The sequence below is a fragment of the Mugil cephalus genome, chromosome 17, assembly GCF_022458985.1.
Source record: "Mugil cephalus isolate CIBA_MC_2020 chromosome 17, CIBA_Mcephalus_1.1, whole genome shotgun sequence".
In the NCBI taxonomy this organism is placed as follows: domain Eukaryota; kingdom Metazoa; phylum Chordata; class Actinopteri; order Mugiliformes; family Mugilidae; genus Mugil; species Mugil cephalus.
The window spans coordinates 9685613-9695453 of record NC_061786.1 but is presented as its reverse complement, the minus strand read 5'-3'; the positions used below and the strand labels follow the sequence as shown (position 1 = coordinate 9695453).

General features: G+C 44.3%; 2 protein-coding genes across 2 annotated transcripts; both read left to right on the top strand.

Moving 5' to 3' along the window:
• Nucleotides 1–286: 286 nt before the first annotated feature.
• On the top strand, nt 287–6789 carry LOC125024211 (delta-like protein 4). Its single transcript, XM_047611947.1, has 11 exons — nt 287–791; nt 901–1152; nt 1593–1650; nt 2202–2465; nt 3151–3211; nt 3366–3496; nt 3620–3789; nt 4063–4282; nt 4369–5098; nt 5187–5295; nt 5384–6789. Exons 1-11 carry the CDS (start codon nt 738–740, stop codon nt 5387–5389), a joined length of 2055 nt encoding a protein of 684 aa, XP_047467903.1. The 5' UTR covers nt 287–737; the 3' UTR covers nt 5390–6789.
• Nucleotides 6790–8207: 1418 nt separating this feature from the next.
• LOC125023865 (glutathione-specific gamma-glutamylcyclotransferase 1-like) lies at nt 8208–9817 on the top strand. The gene is made up of 3 exons (XM_047611401.1): nt 8208–8517; nt 8657–8692; nt 9049–9817. Exons 1-3 carry the CDS (start codon nt 8347–8349, stop codon nt 9466–9468), a joined length of 627 nt encoding a protein of 208 aa, XP_047467357.1. The 5' UTR covers nt 8208–8346; the 3' UTR covers nt 9469–9817.
• The last annotated feature ends 24 nt before the right edge of the window (nt 9818–9841 follow it).

The following is a 9841-nucleotide window of genomic DNA, read 5'->3' as shown; positions in this document are numbered from 1 at the left end:
TTCTAGGAAGGATTCTGTCTCGAATGGCCAACAGTGCACGTGATTACTATTACTACAATAAATTAAAACAATTTTGTTTCGCGTCTACTTACATTTTTTACTTATTTGTTTATAAAATTTATTTTATTTTATTATTATTTTTTTGGTTCGATGACAAACAATCTGTGCGTAAAGTTTTATTGCAAGCAGGGAAATGAGAAGAGAATTGAAACTGCTCCTGAAAAAAAAAGAAAAAAAAAGAAGTGGAGGGGAGAGGGGGCGGTGTTTAGTGACTGACAATGTCAGTAATGACACTGCACGGTGGTATATAAACTGGGAGGGACGTCAAACATCCTTCACTGGGAGTCACTATGCGCTGATGCTGCGCCACATGCTCACATCACTGTCTGCCACGCAAGCCCCGCATCAGCACAACAAACTCAAACAACACCAGACCGGCACGATGGATGGGCAACATAAAGACCGCAGAATGACTCACTTGTGGATATTGACGTTACTGATATTAGTCTAACCTCAAGCACTGGATAACTCGGTCTTTTCCAACTTCTTCTTCTGGATACGGATTGCGGAGCTGGATCTTGTCCTACGGGCTTTGGAAGAAGGATTATATTTATTCTGATCACTTTGTTTCACCACCCATTCGTTTTTTTTTTTCAATCGCCACTATTGGAATAGGAGCGTTACTTTGTGGGAGGACAAACTGATTTTTCAAGGATACGCACATAAAACTCTAAAGGATGGCCGTTTGGTTCGCCTCTATCCTGGCAATAGTTATAACATTATTTACTCAGGTACACATATATAATCTTTACATTACGACCTAGCTATTTTAAAAAACAACGAGAATAAAAAGAAATAGAATGAATTACTATTCTGTGCTCCTTGTTTGTTTCCTTGTAGGTTTTGGGATCAGGTGTGTTCGAGATAGACCTCCATCATTTTCAAAATTCTAAAGGTTTGCTGGCAAATGGACTCAGCTGCAGCATGGCCGGCTGCAGGACTTATTTCAGGGTTTGTTTGAAGAACTTCCAGACGGAGGTGTCTCCTGGAAACTGCATATTTGGCAAAGCCACCACGCCTGTTCTGGGCACCGACTCGTTTAGCATCCAGGAGGACGCCAGGCTGCGTCTGCCGCTCAATTTCACCTGGCCGGTAAGAGCACCTGTCCCACTGTCGGCTTCTCACACTTTTTACTATTTACATAAAGAGAACATTTAATGCTATGTTGACATATCCTACAATGAAAAGATATTTCATTGATATTTTCATTGTAGAAATGAAAAAAAAGAAAAAAATATAATTTCCTGAAAAAATATTTTGAAAATAGACACAATGTCGCACTGTTGTCATGTATAAATATATCTGTCAGTTCCAGTACATAATTTTTAGTGTCATTAAAACCAAACTCTTAAAGAAAGAGAAAACGGTGCAATTATGGCAGCACCCATTATAACATTTGATGAATTATTTACTCGTTTATTATATTGGATTTCTTTACAGGACCCCAGAAATGCTATTTCAGTGAACAAAACTACAAAATATATATGAATACATGTTTGAATGAAGTGTATGTCCGATTTTCATCTCCGCAGGGTGCTTTCTCGTTAGTTTTTGAAGCCTGGTATTCTCCTGCAGCGGATCAGCCTGGAGGTGAGCACATGCAAGCCACGTCTCCGCCACTAGAGGGAGACACGGTGTCTGTACAGTTCACACTACTTCTGAACCTAGCCCACATTTTTAATCAGTAACCCCCTCGCTGTTAAGTGCTGGCAAATGCATCTGGCTTTAAGCGTCACGGCTTCGTGTTTGTGAGGATGCCTTGTGAGTCACACGACAATTCTTTACAATCAAACCCCTCCAACACAATTGCACTTCCCCTGATTTATTTTTGGCGTGCATGGGAAAGTGTACACGGCTTGAGAGAGAAAATGAAACCTTGCCAAAAACGGAAAAAAAAGTCCCCTTGACAGCCTTTTCCTGGATTTTACACCTTTTCTGTTAGAACCTTCATAACAATTGTCACATGTGAAGGAAAGAGGAAATTTCAGTACTCAGGTTGTGTATTGTCTTAAATGAATAAATGAATATTTGCTATATATATGAATTGCTCCATAGAGAACATTTAAAGCTATGCTTCATGTGAGAGTGCTTTAATGTGACTAAAATGTGGTGTTTTCTTTTCCCCCTTTTTTTCTCCACAGACACCACCAACCCCGAATTCTTGATTAGCTCTTTTGCCATCCAAAGACAGTTGGGAATAGGGCCTGGGTGGTCCCAGGAAGTGCAGAACGGGACGCAGACGGAGCTAAGGTACTCATACCGGTTCATCTGCAATGAAAATTACTACGGGGACACTTGTTCCAAAATGTGCGCTCCGAGAGACGACCATTTTGGCCACTACACCTGCAAGCCTGACGGGCAAAAAGCCTGTCTACCGGGATGGAAGGGAGAATACTGCCAAGAACGTAAGCAAGAGTAAAAGACACCATATGGACACTTTTCTGTTTCACCTTTCTTCTTACTATTATTTTTTTTTTAAATGTCGCGATAAGTCAGATATCAAACGAGACTTCGGCTTCATAGCGCGTAAAGTTTGAAAACATTTACCCTCGTTTTAATTTCTAATGTAATTAGTCCGTGTACAACTAAATCCTACCCCTGGACACTTTTTAAAAAAATGTTTTAAGCCTTTAAATTACCTGTTGCACGATCACAGTTGTGTGTTTTCCGTGTGACACACCGGAAAATTGAAGACAGGGCCCTACTTGCATTTTCCCACTGGTTCGCGTGCGGTTTGGATTCAGGGCGGCGGTCGCTCAGTAGCACGCGTCGGGGTTAATCGCGGCATTATCGCCCGCCACGCGCCACTAAACTGCGGCCTCCATTGTTGAGTCGGTGTAGAAACAGCAGCTGCTAGCGGGACTCGAACCGACCACCCACAACAATGGCGGCAGCTGTCCCGCTTTTCTCAGGACGAGCATCTGCTGCTCTCCAGCCGCCCGTTACCTAGCGCGTCACACACGGCCTTATCAGCCAGTGAACCTTTTCCACTGAATTGTAATTTATTGGCGATAATATTGGTAGTTTATGTAATAATTAAATATTCATGTTATTTATGTATTTGTTTATCATTATTATTTGTTTTTACAGCTATCTGTTTGGAAGGCTGCAACGAAAGGAATGGAAACTGCACGTCACCTGGAGAGTGCAAGTGAGTATTTGCTCTGTAATGTAGGCCTTCACAAAATGCCAAAGCTTAACGTTTTGAGCCAAAATAGTTCAAAAAGAGTGGAATAAATATACCCTTGTTTCAGATATTGTCTTGCTTATGCCTGAGCTAACTGTCGTGTTTCCTGTGTGGACAGATGCAGAGAGGGCTGGCAGGGACTCTTCTGTGATGTGTGTAAACTCCATCCGACCTGTAAACATGGTACCTGTAAAGAGCCGTGGCAGTGCACCTGCAAAGAAGGCTGGGGAGGCATCTTTTGTAACCAAGGTTTGTGCCCTCCTCTGAACGTGGAAATAGCGGAAAGGAAAGAAACTGGATTCGATGAGGCTGCTCCATTGCGTGGCCTCGCTTTCGGTTCCGTTAGTGACGTTTCCACCCATTTGTTTACAGATCTGAACTACTGCACCCACCACAAGCCCTGTGCCAACGGGGCTACGTGTATGAATACGGGCCAGGGCAGCTACACCTGCGCCTGCCTGCCGGGCTTCACTGGAGTTAACTGCGACTCGGAGGTCAGGGAGTGTGACAGCCGGCCCTGCCACAACGGAGGCCACTGCCTGGTGAGTCCGGAAGTCTCTCTCTCTCCTTTCCCACAACACAGGCCTTCCTGTTTTTGTTTTTGCCTCGGTCTATCTGCCTTGTCCAGGAGGATGCTATCGATTGTCAAGTCAGTAGATGACCCAGTTCACAGGCCGCGTACTGTAAATAGAATTCAGGCGAAGGATAATGGGGTTCGCTGGGGCAGTCGCGAACAGGATACGATAAAATAAAACATTTGACACGGAGCTTTTTGATAAACGTCAAACTTCTTCTCCCCCCCCCCCCCCTCGCAGGACTCCGAGGACGGCTATAGGTGTGTGTGCCCGCAGGGGTTCGAGGGGCCGCAGTGCGAGCACAGGAAGCTGACTTGCGCGGACACGCCGTGCTTCCACGGCGGCAAGTGCAAAGAGAGGGATAACGGGAACAGCTACGTGTGCGAGTGTCCAGCGGGATACACTGGACTCAACTGTGAGAAGAAAATGGATAAATGTACCTCGCTGCAATGCACCAACGGTAACACTTCAGTTTTTATCGCATCAAAAGTAATTCTACGCTTTATGTTTACGCGCATTAAAGTGAATCTGCAATGCTTTCCGCAGGTGGACATTGTGTGGTTCAAGGTAACCTCAGACTGTGCAGCTGCCGCTCGGGCTTCACGGGACAGCGCTGCGAGATCAACATCAACGAGTGCGCCAGCAGCCCGTGCGCCAACGGCTCCACCTGCATCGACCGCATCAACGACTACACCTGCACCTGTCCGCCCGGGTACACAGGCCGCCGCTGCGACAAACCCACAGACCGCTGCGCCTCCCACTCCTGCCTCAACGGCGGCACCTGCGCCGTCGGAGCCAAGCGCCAGCTCACCTGCGCCTGCCCCGCCCGCTACAGCGGGCCCCGGTGCGAAACCAGCAACGACCCCCCTCAAAAAAACTCCGACCCCGACCCCAGCCCTAAGCTGAACGTGGCGGCCATCATGCTGGGTGTGGGCACGGTGGCCCTGCTGGTGCTTCTCTGCATGGCGGCGGTGGTCATACGTCACATCAGGAAGCACAGGAGCAAGGAGCGGGACTCGGAGACCATGAACAACCTCTCCAAGGCCGACTTTCAGAAAGAGAACCTCATCTCTACTCTAGAGCTCAAGAACACTAATAAAAAGATGGATTTGGAGGTGGAGTGTCCCAGGGAAAAGTCGAATCACAAATACATCAACCACTACCACCTGGACTATAAATCCTCCACGGGGTACAAGGACGAACTGTCCCTTCTGGACAAAGATGAAAACTGTGAAAAGACGATAGAAGACAAAAAACATTTGAGTAGAATGTACAGGTAAGAGCACAGGCAGAGGTTAAGTGTCAGTATTGATTTTAACCTGGTATCGACGTTATGTCTGACGTGGTGTTTCTTTATGTTACAGTGAAAGGCCAGAGTGTAGAATATCTACAATATATTCTTCCAGAGATTCAATGTACCAGTCTGTCTTTGTAATAGGAGAGGAGAAAAACGAATGCATCATTGCAACTGAGGTAAGTCTTTAAGTCTATTTCACCTGAAATTATGCTGCGTTTATTGCTGAGCTTATTTCTAAGTTTCTTTCATCTTCTCCTCTTCCAGGTATAATAAATGGAAGACATTATTCACTGTCAACATTGGACTTCTTGTGGACTGTTTACAAGTGTGTAGAGACTGGGATTTATTTAAATGCAAGTTGCTGCTCTTGAAAACTTGATAACTGGATGGAGCTCGTGTGCTCTCTGAATGCAATAGGACTAAAGCTACTAACCTGCGCGAGAATGTAAAAAAGACTGCGGGAAATAATGAGCAAACCTGGCTCGCGGATGCGCCTTTTTCGACTCGAACCCTTTTTCCGGCTTCCGTCCAAGTTTGCCCGAGGGCGACGGGCCGAGACGTTTGTGCCTGCGTGCTGACTAGAAGAAGAAGAGGACCGTCCTGACGTCCTCCTCTCCAGACAATTGCAGTAATCGGCAATCAAACTAATCAATGTACTGCCAGAGAGACACCGTGGAGGGAGCCAGACATTTGTGTTCCCTGTGACCTGCAATGCGTTATGCAAACGAAAACTAGCATTAAATCAAAAAGGGACTCAAAAACTACTGAAAACGGTTCATTTGTGTGGGGATATTTGGGGTCAGTTTTGTAAAATCAAATCCGTTTTTATAAAGAATGTATGCAGCCTAGATCACAAAGCCTTATATATGTATTTAAGATGCTCTGCCTTATCTTGATTCCTTTGCACAGCGACGTGGAGGTAACAATTAAAGATCAAAAGATGCAATATGCTAAAGCGCCATGCAGGGAGGCTCACGATAAGGCCTTGTTTTATGCAAGATCACCCTTAAATGAAGACAAAGAAACACATGAAGTGACTATCGTACCAAGGACGCCTTCAATGGAAATTACTGAACCAATAATGTTATTTTGTAAGATTAGTATTTCATTAGTAATTTAAGTATATGAAGCACTGATCTTTCTCTTTCTATGTTTTATAAAATTATTTTGTATATACTGTATATTTATATGTTGAGATTAGAAGTATGGCTTGTACATCTGTTTTTAAGTCGACGCCCCCAAAAAAGGTGAATTTATTTTTAAAGTGTTTTTTGTTGTTTTATTATAATTATTTGTTATAAAAAAAAGAAAGAAAGAAAGAAAAAGAAACAAGGAATACTTATCTGGTACACTGTTTGTTTGTCACTGGTTGAGTGTACATGTGGTGGAATAGAGATCCTACATTAAATGTTATGGAATCATGTAGAGGCTTGATCCATGTCAGCTGGTGTGGAAGTGTCTGTAGATAGATCCAGTCATATTTGGCCTGGTAGCATTTCTGGTGACTCCATGTCTATGTCCGTGACATCTGTGTCGGTGTGATGTGCTAGCAATCATTCAGTGGACAGCATTGTAATTGGCAGCCATGTAAGGAAATACGCAGACAAGAAGATATATATTTAAAGAATCTGTATGTGATAATAAAGAATCCTTGTGGTCTTTCAGCTTAACTCCTTCTGTACAGTATGTCTACATCAGTGGTCCTCGACCCTTTTTTTTTTCCTTTGGGCCTACTTTTATCTAAGAAAAGCTGAGCCGACCAGCTCGCTCGGCCACGCAAACACACAAACATTCACATTGGCGCAAAGCATCCTCTGATCCTAACCCTAGCCATCTCAACTAAGCACTTAACCTGAATCCAACCTTTACTGTAAAAACCCAGGTTTTAAACATCAACATGTTCTTCAGTTTGACCTTTTTTGTCGTTTTCTCAGACACGTGCTTCATTCATAAAGTAGTGATGCTCCAACTCTAAAAACAAGAAAAACAAGAATCAGCCAGGATTAGCTTATCAGTTAGCTGTTAGCAGTTCTGATGGGACTCACTGAAAAAAAAAAGAAAGAAAAAGTGCAGGATTTCAATTATCCAGAAAGTGTGTCATCATGATTTCATCTAATTTTCAGGCTCAGATCTTTAGCGCCACCCTTATTAGGAGGGCTTAGACACTAGTAAGGAACCAGTGGTGGATGAATGAATGGATGCAAGGATGTGTGCATGCATCCATTCATTCAACTCCGAGAGGCAAGGTACAGCCTGGACAGGCATCCGAAAAACTAAATTAAGAATCACCAATAAGATGAGGAAACTCTGCAAACCGAGCTTGTGACAGTGTCACTGAGAAAATCCACACTTTCACTTTTGGAGCCTAAGCCTGGAGCAAACGGAGAGCCCTTCAGCCTGCAGCTAATCTCAAAGCATCAGGTCGGTGCGTCTCAACAGCCTCAGTAACAAAGCTATGACTTTCGCAGCCACTTGGTGGCAGCAAGTTTAGTTTGAAGCTGCAAGAAAGGAGCCTCTTTCCTCCTTCACCTCCCAGCTCGTGGCATATAAGACGCGGGAAGAGGCGGACGGGAGAGAAATGTCCCCCACCAATCACGTACCGCCTGGGTTTGTCTGAGTCCGCACGGGCACAATGGTGTTAGACACATCTCCTCTGAACACAGACACCTAATGAGCTTAAGAGAGCACAGATATAACAGTCCCGTCTATTTATAGGTAATGTGATTACCTGCTGGGAGACAACAGACTGTTTGACACTTCACGGTATAATAGGCGCTATCACAGTTTTAAAAAGGGGATAACGTTGTTTTATATTTATGAAAGAAACGTATATTTCTCCGCGACAATAATAATTAAGAAATATACATGTTACATTGTTCAGCTCAATTTCAAATCTAGTGCTTTTCTCTGCGTTTCTTCTCGGAGCAGACTCATGTATTTGTTTTCCAAGTCGAGGGGCTCCTGAAGTTGTTGTCTCCACCAGGAAGTCTTTTCATTGGTTTATCTGTTCTCTAAGCCCCGCCCTTGCGGAGATTTAATTGGCCGAGGCCGTGTCGCTCTGACGTACCCTGGACAACAAATACACGTGTGTGTGCACCGGGAGAAGTAGGGACAGTAAAGGCAGATGCATTCGGATGCTACTTGAAAATAGGAAATCATCAGCTGTTTATTGACAGACGGCCTCCACGTTATTTTTTTTATTTTTTATCTTTTTAAGAGTGCCTACGATGAAAGTCCAGGAAATGATTAAGGAGAAGAGCAGCATGTGGATATTTGGATATGGCTCCTTAGTGTGGAAACCAGGTTTTTCGTACAAGAAAAGCAAAGTCGGACACATTAAAGGATACAAGAGGCGGTTCTGGCAGGGAGATGATTTCTATCGAGGGGATAAGGAAAAGGTGAGAGCTGTCTCAGAACATTGGACACCGCTGTTGTTGTATTTCCAGGTGACATCAGGTGACTCCTGGTGTCTTTGGCTTTCTTGTAAGATCTGCTGGGTTGCCGTGTTCTCATTTCTGCTTGTTTTGCCCTCCACAGCCAGGCAGAGTGGTCACACTGGTGGAAGATCAGGAGGTATGTGGTTTTGTTTTGAAACTCCTTGGCACTTGTGTTGTCCATATTCCGTGTATTCTTACTGTCACGAGAGAATGAAAACGACGGCGAGAATTGTAAATTCAACTGTAGTCCTAAGTAGCAAACAGAGAAATCACCCCAATGAACCTGTTTTTAGCTAGGCTGTCTGATCATGTCCTACTTTATGAGCTCCGTGTGATAAATCCGTCACCCAAACTTTCCACTTTTCTTAGTCATGTGTGCGTTCAGTTAGTCATGATCAGACTCCACTTGATGTCAGAATATGTCATATTCTGTCTATTTGTAACTTCACACGTACTACATATATGTAACTATATATTCTTCTTTCCTCGCAGGCTTGCACATGGGGGATGGCCTACGAAGTGACCGAGTCCCAGATGGATGAGTCACTCCAGTACCTAAATATGAGAGAGGTTGTTTTGGGGGGTTACGTAACGGAGATGGTGGAATTCATACCCAGGGAGAAGGGTCAGGGTCCGCTGCTGGCCCTTGTTTACATCGCCACGTCCGACAACCCCATCTACCTCGGCCCGGCCTCGGACGCCGAGATTGCCGCCCAGATTTCCATGTGCAGCGGCAACACGGGCCGCAACAGCGAATACCTGATCAGACTGGCGGAGTTCATGAGGCTGCGCTGTCCCGAGGCGGAGGACGAGCACCTCTTCTCCATAGAAGCGGCTGTTTTGAACATTTTCCGGGACTGTGGAGGGATTAAATTCCCCGAACAAGAAGAATCCCTGCTGGGAGTGATGTAGAAGATTGCGCAACGCACTCCATATCATAAAAACTTTGTTTTTCACATAGCACTACTGGGAAATGAAGTCCTCTCGCACAAGTTTAAGGACGTTTGGTGCTTAATAGAGATTATGAGGAAGGTTCTCTACTTCTGACCATCTATTTTTTTTTCCTTATTTAAATACAGTATGTAAATTGCACACACCTTACCACATACTGTATACAAGCTGAATCGGGTTACGGTGATGTTTTCAAATGTCGTCCTTCTATTTTTTAAACTCGTGATGTTTAAACTGTGGTTATAAAATGACATTGTACATATTTTTTAATGTATTTGATTAAAAACACAGGAAATCTGTGTGGGGAAAACTGGCTTGCCTTTCTTGGCTGTTT

Coding starts and splice junctions, on each gene's coding strand:
- LOC125024211 (XM_047611947.1), top strand. CDS start 738: ATGGCCGTTTGGTTCGCCTCTATCCTGGCAATAGTTATAACATTATTT. Junction 2,466..3,150: donor GGGAGAATACTGCCAAGAAC/GTAAGCAAGAGT, acceptor TTGTTTTTACAG/CTATCTGTTTGGAAGGCTGC. Junction 3,212..3,365: donor ACGTCACCTGGAGAGTGCAA/GTGAGTATTTGC, acceptor CTGTGTGGACAG/ATGCAGAGAGGGCTGGCAGG.
- LOC125023865 (XM_047611401.1), top strand. CDS start 8,347: ATGAAAGTCCAGGAAATGATTAAGGAGAAGAGCAGCATGTGGATATTT. Junction 8,518..8,656: donor ATCGAGGGGATAAGGAAAAG/GTGAGAGCTGTC, acceptor TGCCCTCCACAG/CCAGGCAGAGTGGTCACACT. Junction 8,693..9,048: donor CACTGGTGGAAGATCAGGAG/GTATGTGGTTTT, acceptor CTTTCCTCGCAG/GCTTGCACATGGGGGATGGC.